At 38.9% G+C, this 22548-nt stretch overlaps 2 protein-coding genes across 2 annotated transcripts; both read left to right on the top strand.

The window, feature by feature from the left end:
• The first annotated feature begins 852 nt into the window (after nucleotides 1-852).
• LOC121755776 (probable E3 ubiquitin-protein ligase ARI8) lies at nucleotides 853-10523 on the top strand. The gene is made up of 15 exons (XM_042151161.1): nucleotides 853-1142; nucleotides 1764-1888; nucleotides 2161-2266; nucleotides 2356-2446; nucleotides 4032-4204; nucleotides 4482-4586; nucleotides 4671-4759; nucleotides 5653-5760; nucleotides 5969-6059; nucleotides 6182-6271; nucleotides 7156-7203; nucleotides 8347-8418; nucleotides 8786-8885; nucleotides 8992-9118; nucleotides 9992-10523. Exons 1-15 carry the CDS (start codon nucleotides 912-914, stop codon nucleotides 10254-10256), a joined length of 1821 nt encoding a protein of 606 aa, XP_042007095.1. The 5' UTR covers nucleotides 853-911; the 3' UTR covers nucleotides 10257-10523.
• Nucleotides 10524-18515: 7992 nt separating this feature from the next.
• LOC121754153 (tetrapyrrole-binding protein, chloroplastic-like) lies at nucleotides 18516-19486 on the top strand. Its single transcript, XM_042149500.1, has one exon. It carries the CDS (start codon nucleotides 18661-18663, stop codon nucleotides 19402-19404), a length of 744 nt encoding a protein of 247 aa, XP_042005434.1. The 5' UTR covers nucleotides 18516-18660; the 3' UTR covers nucleotides 19405-19486.
• The last annotated feature ends 3062 nt before the right edge of the window (nucleotides 19487-22548 follow it).

Raw genomic sequence — 22548 nt, 5'->3', positions numbered from 1 at the left:
CAAGTAAGACGTGATATCAAGGGAAAGAATATATTTGTGTATTAAGCACCCGAGATGAGCTTCCTTTTAACTAAGGACAATGTCCTAAATATTTTATTGATGGAAGTGAAACTATGTTTATCATGCCGTGAGTTGATTTTTAACGTGCCTATCTGATGTGACTTTTGCCATTATTATTTAAATCGAATTCGGTCCTCGTAGGGCCGCAAACCCTACTTGAATTAATGTACACCTATGGTAGACCGTGTGCTAGCATATGGGTTGGCCATTCTAGTGACTTGGTTTGTGGGCACATTCCATGTCATGTATGTGCAGATATGGTTAACATCTATGGAAAAATGACTGATCAGTCGACTTTTTACAATGGGAATGATTTTGAGTGCCTCGGGCCTTTTTAAAGCAAAACCCCGATGGTTACTTATGAATGACATGATAAATATTATTTTGATAACTTGTTTTCGGCATAAGTCCACTGAGTATTTTTATAGTACTCAGCCCTGCATGTGTTTTCCTTATGTGCAGGTTGAGCGGCGACGTGCAATTGGTGGTGTTGAGCAATTAAAATTGAAGTATTATTTGATTATTTTTGAACTTCGAGTGTCGTTGTGTTTCCACACATGACGATACTCTTTCTCTTGAAAGCTTCCACTGAGATATTGTTTTTACTCATCATTTATTTAGCTTTGAACCTAATTATTTGGATATTTGAAAACTTGATATCTTTTGGATAATGTCAAACCCTGGGTAATTTTTTTAAAATATTAATTATTGGTCAAACTCTTTATTGAAACCCAAGTTTTCTTCATCCGTTGAGTTCTTTTAATCACGATTGCCCCTAATAATAGGGGATTCCGTCCCCCAAATTCTCACCGTCTCTCAAATTTCTCTCTAGGTTTCTCAACTGAACCACGATGGAATTGGAGTCCGACGACGATATGCACGATGCCAATGAAGTAGCCTCGCTGGATGAGGATGATAACTACTACAGCGGCGGCGAGGACGACGACGATATGCTCGAAACTGGCGAAGACGAAGAAGACTATGCCTATGACTATGCCGATGAAGACGACGACGACGCCGCTGATTACGACTTTATCGCCAACTCGGATGACGGCGATGACGCACTCGTCAGTCGCTCGCAGGTACTACTCGTAGAGCGGCGCTTTGCCTTGTTGTCCGATTGATTTATTCAGTTGCTGCAGTGACAGACGAGTAGCTAATTCGTTCAATTTGCTTGATTCAATGTGATTTAAGCTGGGAATTATTATGTGTGTATGTACATTACAGTTGTGCAAAATGAAAATTTGGGTCTTTACAAGCCAGTGTCTTCTAATTTTTTTTTGGTTTTGTTGGGTGGTTACTAACGTTTTTCTACAGGGAGGGAGATTTTTAACTTTAAATTACCGTTTTTCCCTGCATATGTAAGAGCGGGGTTTACTGCTTCCTTTAATCAGAACAGACGCTGTGTTTGGTGGAATAGAATTGATCTATTGTGTTCTTGAAACAAGATTGATCAGTATAGAAATAATAAGTAAAAACCAAAACTTAAGTTAATATTTGATGAGGTCCAGCTTAGCTTTGACATTTTATGCTCCTAAACTCAGGGGCATTGCAACGAGTGAGGGTCAGAGAAAGTTCTGTTTTGTAACTAAGAACTTTGAATAATAGTCATGCGCTTTCTGAGTTAGCATTTGCTTGAAATGCCTTTCATGTTTATGATTCCACCCTCCCTCTTGAGAAACTCACTGTTGTATGTTCTACAGAAGAATTATACTATCTTAAAAGAGGAAGATATACAAGAACGCCAATTCGAAGACATTACCAAAATATCTACTGTTCTTTCTATTCCACGGGAAGCAGCATGCATACTGTTGCGGCGTTATAACTGGTAACTGATTGTACTTTTCTCGTTAAAACCAAGTTTTTGTAAGGCTAAAACCAAGTTTGTTAAATTTCCATTAACTTGGGTCTAGACTCTAGAGTAACTTAATTATTGTTCTTCAAGAAAGTTGAGGTACCTAGTGTGGGAAAAATTGTTTGAAGTGCTTAAATATCCCGTTATGTTGGAAAATGTCTGATTTTTTTTTTCTGTAATATATGATCTGGTTGTCTTATTTCAGTTTATACATCTACAAACTATTTTTACATTATTGTTTTCAGGAGTGTGAATAACGTGCATGAAGAATGGTTCGCCGACGAAGAAAATGTTCGTAGAGCTGTTGGCATATTGGAAACACCAGTTGTTAAGGCTCTAAATTTTAAGGAAGTAAGTTATCAATTTAAGATGATTTCTATCTTTAGTTTCCTTTCAGGATGTGTTTCCACATGTGCTTATCTTACTTTGTATCCTAGTAGGTGTCCTGCGGGATCTGTTTTGAGCGCTACACTATCAACAAACTACGAACTCTTGCGTGCTCTCACCTTTTTTGTGACACATGCTGGAAAGGTTTGTCTATTAGTTTCATACTTCAACTGACTAATTCTTGTAGATACATCAAAAAGGAAAGCTATATCCATATCCGCATCTTTGCATGCCCTTTATTGGATCAATTCAACAGAATTTCCCTATAGCTGAAACAAACATTTCATCAAAAGAAAATTTTGCTTTCTTTGCTTGTGTTGGAAACTCGGAGAGGGGATTTCATGATCTTCGAAGATACTTTCTTTGTCGATTGAATCCGGGAGGGGAATTGAGTACTATGGAAAGCTCTCGGTGGTTTTATAGAGGGGGCACCATGGCTCCTAAGCCTTAAGGCAATTTAGTGTCTCCCCCCTAGTGTGGTGTTATAATTTATTGACCAGGTGGAAGTCTGGGTGAATCATTGATTGAATATGATTGCTTAACTTAGTTGCATATACATATACACATTCTGTGCAAAATAGATAAAACTGAAGATCGAAACCTGGTTTTGCAAGCAGAAATATAAAAGTGCATGCAAACTCGAAGCGGATATAAGTATCTTGTACCAAGCCCTATTTGGTGGGAACTTAGTTCTAACTGAGATCGGGACTTGCTTAGAGTATAGTTCTTAGGACTCATTAGGAACAATTTGATCTCTACTCATCAATGTTTCTGGTTGTAATTTGCATGTTGTTTATATAGGATAGAATTGATCTAAGTATCTAATCAACTTGAACATCTATTAATTGGTATAGTTGCTTAAATAATTGAATGGTAAAGTTATTCATATTTCAAATTTGACATCGAACCCTTTATTGTAAACTCAATTATTGTATCATATATTAGAAAGTTTACGTTACTGTTTGTGTAGAATTACATAACTAAGTCATAGATATTACACATGAACTTATGATAAACATTACTGACTATGGATGTACACATTGATGTGTATATATTCCTTGGTAGCTACAGGATCCAATAAGATACTAGTAGTATAAGTTATTGGTAGTTGAAAATATTGAACAGATTAATCTTAATATGGTAATTGAGGTTGGGTGATTAGGCTGATTGAACAGATGAGTTCTTAATCTGGTAACTAAGGATGGGTAGTTAGGCTAATTTTGTTTTGTTCTAGTGGGTGACTGGGATATACAAGTTGTTTATTATAGTGGAATATATTCAAAAGTTGCTTGGCTTTTGGTTTTGAAGATATGGAGAATTATTCCTTTGCTTTGATTTCCTTTTGGTGATTTTCAAAAGTGAGCTGGTTTGTGGATTTCGTATGAGGGCTGAAGTAAACAGATTCAGAAGTACTCATTTTTATGTTTTTAAGGGGTTAACCAAACATGATGCCTGAATGGGTGCCTTAGAGATGTTGTAATACATTCACTGGGGTGTCATCTGATAAATCTTTTAGTTTGTCAACCTTGTGATAGGAATGAACATGTTATGGCCAATTTGTCTTTGACCTCTGAAACGTACACATTGGATTTATCGTCTCTAACGAGAACGGTGCGATCTTTGTGATTTTCTGATGAAATTTATCTCTGCAATGTGTCTCTTTGAGATTTGCATGTGTGAGTGCTAAAAAGTCAAACATAACTGATCTATTACTTGGCTGTACTTTTAGCTTACATAAGTACTTCCATCAATGACGGTCCTGGATGCTTGGTGCTGAGGTGTCCAGAACCTTGTTGTGGTGCTGCTCTTGGCCAAGATATGATTGATAAGTTAGCTTCCCATGAGGATAAGGAGAAGTACCGCCGCTATCTTCTTAGATCTTATGTTGAGGACAGCCGTAAGGTAGACAAATCAGCTCTTGAATCCTTGCTAGTTCTTCTGATTTCTGTATGAATCTTTAGGTTACTGACTTTTTACTTTAGATACTAAGTGCAGAAAAATTTATAGCATCATCTTATTGAAAATTAACATCCATAAAAGGCATCATTCTGCAAACTGTATACGTTACAAAATTGTTACTGCTTCATCTTGATAATAGGCTTATTATGCCTTAGTTAGTTTCATCATTCATTTGGGACTGTATTTGGAAGGTCATTTTTTCTCTTATCTTCCCTTACAGATTAAGTGGTGCCCTGCTCCTGGTTGTGATTCTGCTGTTGAATATGTTGTTGGTAGTGGAAGCTATGATGTCACTTGCAATTGTTCATATAGCTTCTGTTGGAATGTGAGTTGGGGTTTGTTATGTATTTTACCGTCTTAATTTTCTTCATGAGGATAAGTTAAGTAATATGAGCTGTGCTATGATCAGTGCGCAGAAGAAGCCCATCGGCCAGTGGACTGTGAAACTGTGGCAAAGTGGGTTTTGAAAAACAGTGCAGAATCTGAGAACATGAACTGGTATACTACTTCTCCAATGAATCTGGTGAAACTGACATCATAAGTGCCTGTTCATGTAACTAAGATATTTTCTTGGTATGGGTATACATATCAGTGTTTATTTCTGAAATGCATGTGTGTTTGAATTTTGAAATATAAAGCAAAGAAGTGGTACTATCATGTGCTGTTAATCTCTAGTATCTTATTTTAAAATAATCCTCTATTTTGCATTATCAATTATCTTTAGTCATGTTGCAGAATATTTTACGAACTATGTCAGATTTGTACTCTTGCAGCTGGGGTCATGTTGCAGAATATTTTGCGAACTATGTCAGATTTATACTCTTAGCCATCTAGGTAACATAATTGGTGATGTTGAGATGTTAATTGATATTGAGTCATGTCAGATTTATACTCTTGCAGCCGGGGTTGTGTATCTCCCTATCAGTTAAAAATGTACTCCCACTGTCCCACTCAAGATGTCCACCTTCCCTTTTTAGTTTGTCCCACTCAAGATGTCCACTTTTAATATTTGGAAACAAATCCCTCTCTCCTCTATACTCATTAAAATATACAATTTTTTTTCTCTACTTATTCCACCTAACAACTCCTCCTAAAATCCCGTGCCACTCAAGAATGTGGACATTTTGAGTGGGACGGAGGGAGTAGATTATATCTACCTTAGATGGTACAAATTTTATGTTTCCTGCCTGGGTCTCCATATGATAATTGTATAATGTATATATGGTGTATCAAAAGGCTAGCTCATTACTTTTTACTTGCAAGATAGCACATACTTCTTGGTGGTGTTCTTGGCCTTGTAGTTTGTGTCCTCCTTAATTTTCACTTACAAGATATTATTTACTTACAAGATAGCATACACGCATTCCTCATGATGATTTTGCCATTTTTAGGATATTGGCCAACTCCAAGCCATGTCCCAAGTGCAAGCGTCCGATTGAAAAGAACCAAGGCTGCATGCACATGACTTGCACTCCACCATGCAAGTTTGAGTTTTGCTGGTATGCTTCTCTACTATTCTGCATTTAAACCAAAATATTTCAGGAAATACGTATTTCCCTTTGCGTGGCTTTGCTATGGCCCATGGCTGAATTTCTTATCTGTTTCAATCAAATCCCTAATCAGAGTAACTAAATTGATTTTCAAGAACTGTTCCACTCATCGACATTTTATAACTGTTCCCCTCATTGGCATTTTATACTTTTTCAGGTTGTGTCTTGGTCAATGGTCAGAGCATGGTGAGAGAACTGGAGGTTTCTATGCATGCAATCGTTATGAAGCAGCAAAGCAAGAGGGAGTGGTGTGCAATGCAGGCTTTTCTGTCACTAGCATCTTCGCTACATGACATTTTGTTATGTCAATTGTGCATTTAATATTTGAATCTGATTGCTTTCTTTTGACTGAATTGCAAATTGGGTCCAGTATGATGATGCAGAAAGGAGGAGAGAGATGGCCAAGAACTCCTTGGAACGATACACTCATTATTATGAGCGATGGGCATCCAATCAATCGGTATGCAAGTCGATTCACAGTTTATCTCATAAAGCCTAAAGGACATTGTTTCTGTAATAAAATTGCTTATATTTGGTCATCTGACTCTTTTGGGTAGTCAGTGCATTAGCATGAAGATTCCAGTTGAGAGATAGTTTTTCAATCAGACCAAGGGCCAAGCACACGAAAAAAATTACCCTAAAATTTAAGATAAAGAGGCTGTACAGGAAGAATAGGAAATCGTGGCCACAAATGTGGAGACCTACTTGAATCTAATCACTTTTCATATTGTGTTATGAAAGTGCTCAGAAAGTCAACATCTAACTATTTAGCTTAGTCTTAAATTCTGATTGGCTAGAAAGCTATGTATCCTTCATTCCTTTGACCTATTACTATGAAGAAACTTGGCAGAAATGATTTTTGTGATCATATGAAGCCAGTGTAACTGTTTGGCATTGACATTTAACAAGTTCAATACTATATGTGGATACTGTTCCCATTCACTAACATATCCCAATTTCCCACATCTTTCTTTACATTATAAAGTCTCTTTTTGGATGTTTCTTGGTGTGTCTCTCTGACTCATATTTATGAATGGACTCTATATGAAGAGTGATAGAAGTTTGGTATCCTTTTTAACAAGCAGACAGTTTCTGCAGTGGGTTCTCTAGGTCTGCACTCTGTTGGATCAGTTGGGATTGGCTCACTCCCCTTTTGAAAACTACCTCTAAGTCACTAAGTTTCTTTACTTATTGTCATTTACCTAAAGATTATCATAAGTTATTGAACCTATTTTGTCATTCCATCATCATCACAAGGAACTTACATGCTGTTTCCTTTCTTGAGTCTTGAGTTATTTTTTCCTTTTTCTGCATAACATGCAACTTTAAGCAAATTCAATGCAGTCAAGGCTAAAGGCACTGGCGGACCTGCATCAAATGCAAACTGTACATGTAAGGATTTCCTTCCTCCATTATTCTATCTATCTACGTCTCCAAATGATAATGGATGCAAGTTGTGTTTCTCTATCCGACTCCATTATGATTGTTTAGAAAGAAGAGTAATTCAGGATCTGCTACAAAAAGTGACATCAGATACTTAGCACTTAAACTATCTTGTTAAGCATTCCTGCTCATTTGGAGGATTTGATCAATGTTGTCCGTGGAATATGGTTGTTGGCATGGCGGTTGTAAATATACAAATAAAAATATTATTAATGTATACAAAAATAAGAAATATAAAACGCAAAAAATGAAAAAAAGGAAAATGATAGAAACATAATATCTCAAATCTCAGAAAAATAATTGAAACATAATGTCATAAACCATTACATAATATGTATAATAATTCAAGTCTTAGCACAATAATTAAAGTCACAAACCAACACATTTGAACTCTTCCACGGAGAAAACTTTTTGTTTTCCTCTTTCAAGAAAATATTAAAATCCTTCCCCTCGTATGAAGCTAATGAAGCGTTGCCTAGGTATCTATAAAATTAGCTCCTCAATTTCCTGTGGCCACTTAAAAGGAGGTTTTGATGACTACATTAAGTGAATGAGGAGTTGCCTCTGCGTAGTTTCCCAATCAAACGACACTTACAAGCAGTGGCGGACGCAAGAATTTTAAACTGGGGATCCCAAATCACATAACACAAGGAAAATGAAAATTACAAAGAGGAAAAAAATAGAGACCACAAATCAACAGCTTTAGGAGTCAAACTAGGGCCTTCAAATCAAATGATTCTACAAGCAATTCCTGGACTACTTGCACTAAAACTAGAATACATAAATTTATGGATACATATTACATATAGCTAGAGCTAAAATTGATGAGGAGTCAAACTAGGGCTGCCACCGCTTACAAATGCCGGTAATCAAACAATTCTCTTATCATGGTATAACTGTTTGTGCATTTTTGGAATACCAAGAGAACTAAACTAGTTTTAGGAGTGCCGTAGTCTTGTGGTCTCTGGGGATCATCACCATTGCTAAATATCCAAATTTGAATCATATGAGGTCTTATACACCCCCCCCCCCCCCCTCTTGCAATTTGGATTTGGTTTTGGTTTTGTGATGTTCATTCATTTTCCAATCCAGCTTGAGAAGCTAAGTGAAGTTCATTCCCAGCCTGAGTCACAATTGAAGTTTGTTATTGAAGCTTGGCAACAGGTAAGCTCTGGACAAGTACTCAAGTTAATAAGATAATACGGAGTATATATTTCAATCTTTTCCTTTTTGTTTGATTATGAAAATACTAATTTAGTTGTCAATAGAATTGTTTCCAGTTCTTTGGTATCATTATGTCTTGTCTAAATATTTTACATATGCAGTTCGAAACTGCCTACATTGTTCCATTTGTGTCTTACTTGCTCTTGCAGCATAGTTTACTTTTCATGTGAACAGATGGTCCTTATTTTCTATATTACCTGGAAAGTCTTATATCTGACTCTGCTTTCTCCGAAGGCATTATATTTGCCCTTTTTTTGTTCAATTTATTTTATGTATACTGATGCATGAACTTTGGACAATGGTGCAGATTGTAGAATGCAGGAGGGTTCTAAAATGGACGTACGCATATGGATATTATCTACCTGAGGTTGAACATACAAAAAAACAGTTCTTTGAGTATTTGCAAGGTATTTCTACATTCTCTTATAACCTACTTGTGCTCCCTTAATGAAATACTGGGTCATTTATATTATTTTAATTTTATTGTGACAACCCAAATATTTATAACTCTAGGGGAGGCGGAAGCTGGTCTGGAGAGGCTTCATCAATGTGCAGAGAAAGAACTAATGAATTACCTGAATTCCGAGGGGCCATCAAAAGATTTTAATGACTTCCGCACCAAACTTGCTGGCCTGACAAGGTAGTTTGTGTTTGCATCAAGAAGTATGTGATTATTGATGTTTTGATTCTCAGTGCTGTGGCGTTGTCTCTATGGGAATTCTTGCACGTCCGTCTTATATTGAATATTTCTTTGAAAAGTCGACAACATGTTACTTGTCTAGAACCTAAATCTCTAGCACTTCCTTCGACCAACAAAAACAGGTCCCAATGGGGGTCTGCTACATGTTTTTATAAAAAATGGTCATCACAGATTTTAATTTAAAGTGGTTGGAGTATTGTGAATGGGTCCATCTTTTTTATGCGTGAAGAATGGGTCCATCTGTATTGGGGTAATATGTTGTGAGGTAGCTACTCTAAATGGAAAGGGACTAAAATGGCAAAAAAATAGACTGTTTTTGTGGACGAAAGGATTAGTTTACTGCGTAGGAAACACAAGGGTTCAACTCTTTCAAGGTTGTTGTTCATTAAATTAGCTAGTTTTAGCAAACAACTGTTCCATTTGCTAACTCGGATTCTTTTTTCCTTTCCTGGAAAAATTTAGGTTATCCTCATCTCCAGTCATTGTCCTTGTATATGCTGAGTTATCTAATTTAAGTTAAGACTTAAGATGTCATGTTTTGAACTTATTTAGATTAATGTTTATGTGGTGTCAGTGTGAGCTTATATTACTCTTGTACGAGTGACTTTTTTTTATAATTTATACCCCCCTATTTTCTCAGTGTGATGAATCTCGTTTGTTTATCTTTTTTTTTTTTATTCTAGTGTCTAATTCTTTCAGTCAATGAGAAGGTTGGAATTATGCATGTAACTGATGCCTTGTTTGTCGGTAGAAGTTTTTACTTGCACGTGTATATTTTGAACAAGGATATGACTTTTTTGTTTGTTTTTACAGCGTAACACGGAACTACTTTGAAAACCTGGTTAGAGCACTGGAGAATGGGCTTTCAGATGTAGATTCACAGGCAGTATGCAACAAGATGAGCTCAAAAACTGCAGCAGGGACTAGCAAGAGCAAAGGGGGAAGAGGGAAAGGATCTTCTAAGACGGGCACATCAGTCAGAAATGCAGATGATTCTGGAAGTTGGGCATGCGATAAGTGTACATATATGAATGCTCGATCTGCAGCTGCATGCCAGGTGTGTAACCACCGCAATTGAGTTATGCTCTGGATGCACTAAACAGAAACCTCCTCAGTAGCCTGTTTTGTTGGAGATGCACAGGATTGATGATGGTAGCGGTTAATTATTTGGTTCGGGTGAACTGTGTGGGGTGGGTGTTGTTTGTATATAGTCTGTATTATGCTAAAATGGAAGTTACCCTGCTGCATAGATACATTAGAGAAAAGAAAAAGGAAAAGAAATGTGATGATGTTCATACTTAATCTTGGAGTCAGTATCAGGAAATATCGTTCATATGCTGGTGCATGATGATGTGCTTGTGATAACATGTTCTACTTAATTCTCTTTCCATTACTGTAGATTTGATGCTTGGGCATTGTAGAGTAGAAGCGTTAGCTTCGCGGTTTGTTCTACTCTGGGGCAAAAATAATATTAAAGGTTCCCAATGTGGAACTTCTTTTTAATTTGCAAATTTAGTAATAGCGCGTTAAGTTTGGTGAACATGTTACCAGATCATCTCTCTTTGAAAGAGGCGATATTTGAGTTACAGACCATGCTTGATAAAAAGGTATATGACTTTATACTCCCACCCAAGGGTTGTAAAGACATGGGGAGAAAATGGATCTACAAGCGAAAGAGAGGCCTTGATGGGAGAGTATTCGTATTCAAAGCACGACTAGTGGCAAATAGTTATATCAAGAGAGAAGATATTAATTTACGAAAAGGTTTTCGCTGTTAGCTATCTCAAGTCAATACGCATGCTACCGTAGATAATCCTACATGGATTGATACGTTTGACAAATGGATGTCAAGACAATTTGAAAAGTTTTTCATGAATATTTCAAGGAGATCATCTAAACGAAGCAACCTGGGGTACTTTAAATTGAAGGAATAAAGCACAAGTTCTAAAAGCTCAAGAAGTCTATTTATGGACTAAAGTAAGCTTCCAGATCGTGAAACTTATGTTTTGATCAGGCAATAAAGTTTTATGCATTTAATAAGTTCCTTGATAAAAGATGATTTATACATAAGGGCGTGATTATTCATTCAATTCGAGATGAAGGATGTGAGATAAGTTTGACATGAGATCCTTGGGGTCAACGTTATCCAAGATCGCGAGGAAATGATGTTGTGTTTACCTCTGGTGATACCGTATGCATATTTCTAAGAAAGAGTTATTACATTTTTGACAAAAAATTACCTTATCGAATTACATGTGTCCTAAAACACTTGTTGAGAAAGATAAGATGATGTGCATTAGGAAAATATTTTTGTTGTAGGTATGGTAGCGATAAGGTACATGTCGTGGACATTGGATTGCGGTGAAAAAAAACATAATCCCTCCGTCTCATAAAAATAGGTCATATTGAATTGACACGAGTTTTAATGTGCAATTGTTAAAGTAAGAGAAAATGAGATCAAATAGTTGAAATTGTGTAGTGGGTGGTGGGGTCCATAAATGATAAAGTAAAATAGAAGTAGGAGAAAGTTACTATAAATGGATATAGATTATTTCTATGGAACAGACGAAAAAGGAAATATGACATATTTCTTTGGGACGGAGGGAGTATTAAGTAGATGAAATGACCGAGGATTATATGTTAGTTTACCACACAAACAATTTATGTATGGTGGTTAGGTTTACACTTGATTTATAGTTCCAAACTAATCGTAATTGAGAGAAGTCTTGGGCTAAATACATCGCAATCTCCACCACGTTGAATATGTGATAGCATCAGAAGCCGTAAAATAGGTTGTATCTGGCCTTTTAGAGGATTTACATCTTAAATTATGAATAAAGTACTTATTATTCAATTATTACGTTTTATAAATAATACTCCCTCCGTCCCCAAAGAATATGCACTTTGGGTTTGGCACGTATTTTAATGAAAATTGGAAAAGTAAGAGAGATGTAGAGAGAAAAAGTAATTAAATGTAATACCCCGACTTTTTCTACCTTTTATTTGTTCTCCAAAACGTTGTTTACGTAGCTGAAAATTTTGCCTTCAATTCTTTTCGATGATTAATAGAATGGGCTAAAGCCGTTAATAGAAATCGGGCCATGATAGTTTTCATTATTTTATCAAGCCAATTCTTTTCTTGAGGAAGCCCAATTATTAAGAGCCCAAGTGAGCCTCATTGTTATTGCAATCCCACAAAATCAGCCACTCCCTTTTCTGTTGAGGAATTTTTGGCCATGATCAGTAACCACCGGAAGATAGGAATCAAATCAGTTTATACTTTCAACGTGAGACCATCTATATACTTTCTACCACGTTTCATCACTGGAAAATAAATTCCAAAGAAAACAAAGAGTTAGAGAGTTAGAGAGAAACAAGATAGAGCAGAGAAATGATTTGAGAGATACAGAGCAACGAGGAACGCAGATCGGGATGATGCGGTGCTGGATTGCGACGCCTCTTTCCCGATCAGCAGCCTCGCAACCGGCGGCCAGCAGCAGCGCATTGATGAAATTCCGAGAGGGCAGCGGCGGCGAATCGAGGAGAGGCGGACAGGCATCGTATTGGCGAGGCTGCCGGAGCGGCGACGCAGCGGCTGCTGCGGCGCCGAGCGACAGCGGTGGACGTGGAGATGGCAGAATCAGCAGCAGCGTCTTCCCGGAGGAGATGGAAGAATCAGCAGAGGCGGCGTCTCCGAACAGCAGGGGTGAAGCCGTCAGTGAACAACGGTGAGCCCGAACCTGTGACGACGATGGCTGCACAGAAACAGTAGCGACGACTTCAACGGTGGAGAATTCGATTTGGGGAAAACGGAGATAAGAATCCAATCGCCGGAATGGGAGCACCGTCATGTTGACCGACGGTGAGTGAGCTGTGGTGAAATGACCGGCGGCGTGGAGTGAAACGGAAGGGGCGACGGAATTTGGGAATTTCACGTAAGGTGAGAAGAGAGAAAGCTTGGGCTTTTGTTTTATTTTAATGTTTGGGCCAAAGGTTTTATTTTAATGTTTTGGGCCACTTTTTATAATTAAGGAGATGGCTGGAGTATATTCAATCAATGGACGTTTTCATGCAAGCTTTTCGAGAATGAAATGGAACAAAAGTAAGGCTCTAGACGAACGAAGTGGGCTTTCTTTTTAAATAAGGGCTATGCCCTAAGTATATTTTTATGTGAAAATATTGTGAATATTTGTCATGCCGTGTTTTGTTTTATTCTATGGAACCTATCTGATGTGGCTTTTGCCATCAATGGATAATCGAATTCGGGTCTGTCTAGGGAGTGAGTCCCTATTCAGGCTAGTGTACACCTATGGAGATCGTGAGCCGTCTTTTGGGTCGGCCGGTCTAGTGACTTGGGATGTGGCCACATTCCTTGTCATCAATGGATCAGATATGGTAGACATCTATGGGAAAATGACTGATCAGTCGAATTTTACAATGGAAATGATTTTAGTGTCTTGGGCGATTTCTAAAGTTAAAACCTCAAGGTCACTCAATGGTGGCATGATAAATACTTTTTATAAAATGATTTCGGCATGAGTCCACTGAGTGCATCAAGTACTCAGCCCTGCTTTTCTTTTAAAAATTGCAGGTTGAGCGTGATGGGTGCGGTGGGTGTTGAGCAAGACCGTTGAAGAAATTTAAGTGTGTAGAATGTGTCATGTCTTCACACGTGGCATATTCCTTCTCTCAAATGCTTCCGTTAAGTAGATGTCTTTCTTTTATCGTTAAGATAATATTCATTTTGAGTTGTTGATTGTTGAGACACTCTGATTTTATTCGAGCTATTCCCATTTGTTTCTAGCTATGGTTGAGTTGTGTTAATTTCCCCCTTTCTTCCCCGCTTCTCTAATCCTCCCCTAGTCGCGATCAACCGTGTTTTCTATCCTTAGAAAATGCGGGCGTGACAGAGTGGTATCAGAGCAATTTTTCTTTCCGCTCTGGACCCGAGAGTCTTTTTCTGTCTTAGTCTAGACTTGTTTCGCTAGACTAAAATAATAATGATAATTATGCATTGAAGGCTCAACCTCCCGACTCGTCACACTCAATTGAGAAAAAGGTAACATGTTTTTTTGAATGTTTTTATGAGAAAGTTTTGGAGAAAGGAAAATGAGAAAACTTTTAGAATGAAAGAGGAGAAAATTTTGATAAGAACGAGGAACTAAAATCTTTTCGTAAGGGATTGGTTTCAAATTGAGAAGTATTTTTTTGATGTTGTGAAAAGAGCGAGTTTTGAAGAGGAATGATGGAGTGTTTTACATGAAAAATGAAAATTGATGAGTTTTTTGAGAATGTTGAAATTTTTGAGATAAAAAGGGTGAGTCATTTAAAAATATTTGTTTCAAACATATATGTGAAGTGTATGAGTGTTTTGTTTGAAATGCAAATGTGTTATGAGGTTATACTTGATTATGTTGAAGTATGAACGGTGTGAAATACGATGGATGTGAGATATGAGATGATAAAATATGTTGTGAAATTAGAGTGCCTAAGATGTGGGCCTAGTTGACCGCGCGAACCGTAGTTTTTAGTTGAGATAATCTATCACTTTCTCGAGTGACGAAAACGAACGAGAATCTGAAAGTATTGGGCGAATCCCTAATTTGTCAAGGCACGACGAGGCAAGGAGAGCGAGAGTGCGAATGGAGGCCGGTGGACCATGAAACTTTTCTTGGAATGGCGTGAGACGTTGGAGCAAGTTTTATGTGTGAATTATTTTACTATTTCCTACGTTTTCCCTGAACGACAAGAACAAAAAGAATACGAGGAAGATTTCAAGAAGTGGAGGATAGCGAAGACGAAATGAAGTTCAAACGTAAAAGAGGGTGCAAGACAAGGAGGAATGATGCGAAGTGCTCGATTTAATTTAATATAGTCTAACCTCGCGTAATTTATTAAAAGTAGCAGTGACGTGACGTTCAACTACAATGTTAATTAAACAATATGACGAAGCTGCTTGGAAGACAAGATGATGGAGAATTTCTACATTCGAAGGATGTAAGCAAATTTCGGGATGAAATTTTTGTTAAGATTGGTAGATTGTAATACCCCGACTTTTTCTACCTTTTATTTGTTCTCCAAAACGTTGTTTACGTAGCTGAAAATTTTGCCTTCAATTCTTTTCGATGATTAATAGAATGGGCTAAAGCCGTTAATAGAAATCGGGCCATGATAGTTTCCATTATTTTATCAAGCCAATTCTTTTCTTGAGGAAGCCCAATTATTAAGAGCCCAAGTGAGCCTCATTGTTATTGCAATCCCACAAAATCAGCCACTCCCTTTTCTGTTGAGGAATTTTTGGCCATGATCAGTAACCACCGGAAGATAGGAATCAAATCAGTTTATACTTTCAACGTGAGACCATCTATATACTTTCTACCTTTCACCACGTTTCATCACTGGAAAATAAATTCCAAAGAAAACAAAGAGTTAGAGAGTTAGAGAGAAACAAGATAGAGCAGAGAAATGATTTGAGAGATACAGAGCAACGAGGAACGCAGACCGGGATGATGCGGTGCTGGATTGCGATGCCTCTTTCCCGATCAGCAGCCTCGCAACCGGCGGCCAGCAGCAGCGCATTGATGAAATTCCGAGAGGGCAGCGGCGGCGAATCGAGGAGAGGCGGACAGGCATCGTATTGGCGAGGCTGCCGGAGCGGCGCCGCAGCAGAGGAGAGGCGGACAGGCATCGTATTGGCGAGGCTGCCGGAGCGGCGACGCAGCGGCTGCTGCGGCGCCGAGCGACAGCGGTGGACGTGGAGATGGCAGAATCAGCAGCAGCGTCTTCCCGGAGGAGATGGAAGAATCAGCAGAGGCGGCGTCTCCGAACAGCAGGGGTGAAGCCGTCAGTGAACAACGGTGAGCCCGAACCTGTGACGACGATGGCTGCACAGAAACAGTAGCGACGACTTCAACGGTGGAGAATTCGATTTGGGGAAAACGGAGATAAGAATCCAATCGCCGGAATGGGAGCACCGTCATGTTGACCGACGGTGAGTGAGCTGTGGTGAAATGACCGGCGGAGTGGAGTGAAACGGAAGGGGCGACGGAATTTGGGAATTTCACGTAAGGTGAGAAGAGAGAAAGCTTGGGCTTTTGTTTTATTTTAATGTTTGGGCCAAAGGTTTTATTTTAATGTTTTGGGCCACTTTTTATAATTAAGGAGATGGCTGGAGTATATTCAATCAATGGACGTTTTCATGCAAGCTTTTCGAGAATGAAATGGAACAAAAGTTAAGGCTCTAGACGAACGAAGTGGGCTTTCTTTTTAAATAAGGGCTATGCCCTAAGTATATTTTTATGTGAAAATATTGTGAATATTTGTCATGCCGTGTTTTGTTTTATTCTATGGAACCTATCTGATGTGGCTTTTGCCATCAATGGATAATCGAATTCGGGTCTGTCTAGGGAGTGAGTCCCTATTCAGGCTAGTGTACACCTATGGAGATCGTGAGCCGTCTTTTGGGTCGGCCGGTCTAGTGACTTGGGATGTGGCCACATTCCTTGTCATCAATGGATCAGATATGGTAGACATCTATGGGAAAATGACTGATCAGTCGAATTTTACAATGGAAATGATTTTAGTGTCTTGGGCGATTTCTAAAGTTAAAACCTCAAGGTCACTCAATGGTGGCATGATAAATACTTTTTATAAAATGATTTCGGCATGAGTCCACTGAGTGCATCAAGTACTCAGCCCTGCTTTTCTTTTAAAAATTGCAGGTTGAGCGTGATGGGTGCGGTGGGTGTTGAGCAAGACCGTTGAAGAAATTTAAGTGTGTAGAATGTGTCATGTCTTCACACGTGGCATATTCCTTCTCTCAAATGCTTCCGCTAAGTAGCTGTCCTTCTTTTATCGTTAAGATAATATTCATTTTGAGTTGTTGATTGTTGAGACACTCTGATTTTATTCGAGCTATTCCCATTTGTTTCTAGCTATGGTTGAGTTGTGTTGATTTCCCCCTTTCTTCCCCGCTTCTCTAATCCTCCCCTAGTCGCGATCAACCGTGTTTTCTATCCTTAGAAAATGCGGGCGTGACATTAAAGTATTGTTAGTGGAGAATTGGTCCCATCTCATTAGAGTGAAAAGTGTTTCTAAAAGTAGAAAGTGCATATTTATGTGGTATTGACTAAAAAGGAAAGATGACATATTCTTGTGGTACGGAGGGAGTAGATCTTTATCTGTCAAAATTATCAATTGTAGTCATTATAATTTATAACCATCAGTAATTTAATAAAAAAATCATGGCAATAGAATATCGATGTATTTTACGATAGAGTTATAATTAAATTTTGTACTACTACACTCAACATCCTAAGTCTGCAACTGCAACCATCTAACGAGTCACGTGTTTTGGAGTGTGAAAATGAACAAGATTAATTGATAATTTCAACAGTTGTAACTTGTAAGACATTTTTGGTGAATTACAGATAGTTAGTTCATAACTAACGATTTCCAAATTCCAATAACATTAGTATAATTTATAAATAAAAATAATCTGAGATTTTGTACTACTTTTCATAAAGAATCTACAATCCAAAATCTTGAAACAGCCATAGTTGGTTTTTTTTTTTTTGTTTTTTTTTTAAAAAACTTAATTTCAGTTTTAAGCATATCTTTGTACAAGTGCATCTAAGTAGAGGTTGAATTTCATTTTCGAATTCATATTTCAAAATTACATGACATGTTTTTAAATATGTTTGGAATTGGTTCACTGCATTATATTTTAATTTGTGGTCAAGTTTTGATAGTACGAAAAAGTATACGTGAATTGATATTAAACCACAGGCACAAGAATAGGGATATGTGGTGGAGCCAACATAAATGATGATGCCATATTGAGATGGATTACAGAGAATTCATGAAGTTATTTTTACTAGATTAACCTAAAAATGGAAACGACATATCTAAAAATAAAAAAAAGATATTGGCAAATAAACTACTCCTACTACTATTTGGAATTTAAAATGAAACAAAGCCATTCTCCATCTCAGTTTAGAGTTTTGATGTTTCTTAGTTTTTCTTGTCAAACTTAATTTCATATACAAGATGTTTTAATTTAATTTTGTAAATGGTGACTGACATAGGATTGTGTGTTTGAATACATGAAATGAACGTCATCATAGAATATGTAAGTACATAAATTGGACATTAAATGGGGTGAAATTCAATATAAGATGATTTTCACTTTTGTCTAAAGATGACAAAATCAAAGTATCCCAACCTCACCCCAACCCAGCCAATCAGAATCCAGCATTGTATTTTATGTGGTGACCTCTTCACACATTTCTTATCTCTGCCCCCACAATACATCTATATTTTCTCTTATCTCACTCATTCTATAACTCCATATCCCAAACAACAAAATACAACAAAAATTAAAAAAAAAAAGAAAAAGTATACTAGTAGTTAAATCAATCAACAAAAATTGTTACAAATAACATCATTCCATCCACAAATTCTTCAAAAACAAAAATAAAATAATGTCCACCAACACCTTAAACTCCATACACCACCACTACCACCGCTCTCTCCGGCGGCGCCACTCCCTAGACTCCCCCCGCGCAACCCTATTCCTCCGCCGCACCACCACCACCACCTGGCTCTCCCACTCCTCGACCACCTTCGCCGCCACCTCCGCCGCCACGTCCACCCCCACCACCGACCCCTCCACCTCAAAATATTCCACCTCACTCGACCTCCTCCGGCAGCACCTCACCGGAAAAGACCTCCGGAAGGCCGACGAGGAGACCCGCCGCCTCATCATCGCCCTCGCCGGCGACGCCGCCGTGAAGCGCGGCTACGTCTTCTTCTCCGAGGTCCAATTCATCCCCGCCTCGGCGCTCCGGGAAATCGACGCGCTGTGGCGGGAGCACAGCGACAGGAAGTTCGGGTACAGCGTGCAGCGGAGGATCTGGAAGAAATTGAACAGGGATTTCACGGAGTTCTTCATCAAGGTGGGGTGGATGAAGAAGCTGGAGAGCTCGGAGGTGGAGCAGTATAATTACAGGAGCTTTCCGGCGGAGTTTACGTGGGATATGGAGGAGGGCCCGCCGGAGGGGCATCTGCCGCTCACGAATGCGCTGAGAGGGACGCAGCTGCTCAGTTGCATTCTCACCCACCCTGCTTTTGACGGAGAAGATGATGATCAGAGTGATGATGAGAGAGAGAGTGGAGCTGTGGTTAAGCCTTTCACCACTCCCTTCCAAACTAATTACTCTTTCTGATTAATGTAATCCCTTCTTTTTATTCTCGATATAATGCTTTTATAATATCAAAGGATTCAATAAATTCATTACTAGTTCTTTTTTTGCATTTTTATTTTAGATTTAAAAATAATTAGAGTAGTATGACTACTGCTATTTGAATTGAATAAATAGGAGAGAGGAAAATTGATGGACCAATGTTACTAATAATGTGTGAAAGAGGACAAAATTACAGTAATATTTTAAATTCTTTAGAGAAGGAATATTTCACAGGAGTTTGTATGGAATAATTACAACCGAAGAAGTAAAATATAATAATAGAAGATAAAAGTTATAAAGGTATAAAATTATATGCAGTTTATAGAAGAAACACTGTGGTAAGCAGTGTGTTTAATTGATATGTTGACTGCTTTTGTATGTAACTCTAAATACAAACAAATGATAACTTTCCGTTACTCCAAAATTTGCCGTTATGGATTTCGGCTTTCGGTAATTCCAATGCACGCACGACGCTCTCAAAAAAATATTACAAACCCCAAATTCTTAGCTTTTGTGAAACTGTTGTAAAGAGCTACACTTCAACTCACATTAAACTTTACCATAAAAAAAGTAAAGTAATACTCCTACATCTTTCTATTTCCATCGACAATAATTAATCTCATACACAAAAAGGGCAATCCAATAAAAAAATGTCCAATAAATACCATCTACATATGCATATATACACCAGTAACGACAGACTTCATTTCTCATGAAAAAGGTGAGCAGGTGTATGATAATGGATAGAAAGTGGAATTCATTGTATCTCACCTAAATAAAGCTGATGGTGTGAGATAGGTAGAGGCACAGCCTCCCCTCATAGCTGTTGGTTTTTTCAGAATACAACTACAGGACATAGCAGTTCATCCATAAATTGATCTCCTCCCGTCCACTACCCTGTCTCTATACCGTCCCTTAACTACTATTTGACCACTATTTGAAGACCCCACTGTCCTTTTTTCCTCCATCCCTTAACTAAGGGACGGAACCTGCAACGCTCCGTCCCTTAATCGTCCCTTAATTACTATTCATTCAATTTCATTTTTTATTTTTTTTTTCTAACCCAATTCAATTAAAACAAACACACTTTATTAAAAAACACACAACATAATTTAAAATACAAATTTAAAGAAAAATAAAAAAACTAATCCGCCGGCTAATCATCCTCCGGAGGCGGTCGAGGTTGAGGGGGAGTCGGAAGGCCAAGTTGTGCTGCCATATGCACAATTCCGTTCCACCAAGCCGTGAATTGGGCGTACGAGAAGCGGGAAGTGTCCGCCATTGTGGCGGTCATGTACGCAACCATAAGTGTGTTCGAGCCTCCCCGCGAGCCCGATCCCGGGGCCGGCTGGCTTGATTCGCCTCGGCCCTTCTTTGCTCTAGCCGCTTTAGCCGCCTTCGTCCCTTGCGGCCGACGGTGCCCACTCGCGGATCCTCCAGCATCGCCGACCGTACCCGCAAACTCCTGGGATTCAGCCTCAGGTTGGCTGATGCCCTCAGCGGTGTCACCACCAGACGAGTATTGACCACTCGCCGTATGCTTCGTGCGTTTCGAGGTTGAGCCCGAGCTGGAGCGGAAACCACCGGCCCACAGTTCCTCGTCCTTGACGGCCTGCCAAACATCAACAAATCTGAATTGATGACGTTCATCCTGGTAGTAGGCGCAAAGCGGACGTCAAAATGTCGGTTGCAGTGGCGCCGCTTTGGTAGCGCATCTCTTCGGCTGAGTAGATGCCGCAGAATTTTTTGACCTGTCGATCGACTCGGTCAAAGTGAGAGCGGAGCATTTTAAATTTGCGCTTGCGGGAGCCTTTCGGCTTTATCTGGTGGTAGACCTCGTAGACCTTTTCCCAGAAACACTTCCGGGATTGTTGATTCCCGACGATGGGATCGTACGAGACGGTGATCCAGGCGTTGTACACCGCCAGCGTTTCGAGGTTGTTGTACGGATGTCGGCCTAGATCCTCTTCCTCTTCTTCTTCTTCCTCCTCGTCCTCGCCCGCCTGGGGTTGTACACCGCCTTGGCCACCTCCACCGCCTCGGCCACCTACACCGCCCACTACTCCCGGCGTGGGATCAACGGGAAAATCCTCCCGGATCTGGGATAATCCCTGCGAATACCGCGGGGCGGAGGGACGGACATATGTATCAAGGTCTAAATTGGGTGGTTGGTACCCCCCGGCGTCGCCGAACCCTGGGTCCCCGACGTTGACGAATCGGAACCGCCCAATGTGTTGATCATGGTCTCCCAATCGCCGAACGCATTGAGATCCCACCCGCCGTAGTTGCCGTCGCCGTCGTCGGACATCTTGAGTTGTTATATGAAAATTTGAGAGAAAATTTGAGAGAAAATTTAGATGATAGGAAGAATAGATGTGTAGTTGTGTGTGAAATGAGGATGAGTTTAGGAGTTTTTATAGAGTAAAAAAAATTAATTAAAAATCAAAAAAATAAAAAAAAAACAAAAAAACGGTATTATTACCATTAGAAAAAAATTTTCTTTTATTTTTATTTTATTTTTTTAAAATTTGAATTTTTTTTAAAAATAAATATTTATTGCGTCAGCACGTGACGGGACGCGAGACGCCGGCGAGACCCGTAGTGGATGGTCTCACCAAGCATAGAAGAACATGCCAACAACCCACTATAATATTATTTGTACATCTTGGCAAACAATCTCAAGACTTATAGTACATAAAAGCCATCTCTCAGTTGAAATGCTCGGTTTTATACCAATGAATTAAGATCATGCAAAATAATTTGGCTTCCACTAAAATATTCCAACTCAAGATGCCTTTTGATTGCTCGGCAGCTTCAACAGTTTCTTCCTTCAGGGTGCCGCCACTTTTTCTACATTTTCACAATTTTGATTAAGCATTGCTCCAAGTGATAGTTAATCCTGGCTTTACAGAGAATATTGTTCTGAAATTCAAAGTCAGAAAGCACAATTGGCAACCAGAGATGACTAGCGGCTGCCACATGAGTTTAGCCTAATAATATGGTTTTGTGACAGTTTGTTTGGACCCTAAAACACAATTTTTTTAGAACAAAAGAAGATGCTGCTGAATTATTGGGCTAAAACTGTCACAAATTCATATTATCCGGCCAAACTGTCAGAAAAGTATA

This window comes from Salvia splendens, chromosome 11 (genome assembly GCF_004379255.2).
Source record: "Salvia splendens isolate huo1 chromosome 11, SspV2, whole genome shotgun sequence".
Classification (NCBI taxonomy): Eukaryota; Viridiplantae; Streptophyta; class Magnoliopsida; order Lamiales; family Lamiaceae; genus Salvia; species Salvia splendens.
This window is presented reverse-complemented; position numbering and strand designations above follow the sequence as displayed.

What these genes read in the sequence shown, in the direction of transcription:
- LOC121755776 (XM_042151161.1), top strand. Translation starts at nt 912, where the DNA reads ATGGAATTGGAGTCCGACGACGATATGCACGATGCCAATGAAGTAGCC. An exon ending in TTGTGACACATGCTGGAAAG is followed by an intron (nt 2,447 to 4,031) that starts GTTTGTCTATTA and finishes CTGTACTTTTAG; the next exon opens with CTTACATAAGTACTTCCATC. An exon ending in CATATAGCTTCTGTTGGAAT is followed by an intron (nt 4,587 to 4,670) that starts GTGAGTTGGGGT and finishes TGCTATGATCAG; the next exon opens with TGCGCAGAAGAAGCCCATCG.
- LOC121754153 (XM_042149500.1), top strand. Translation starts at nt 18,661, where the DNA reads ATGTCCACCAACACCTTAAACTCCATACACCACCACTACCACCGCTCT.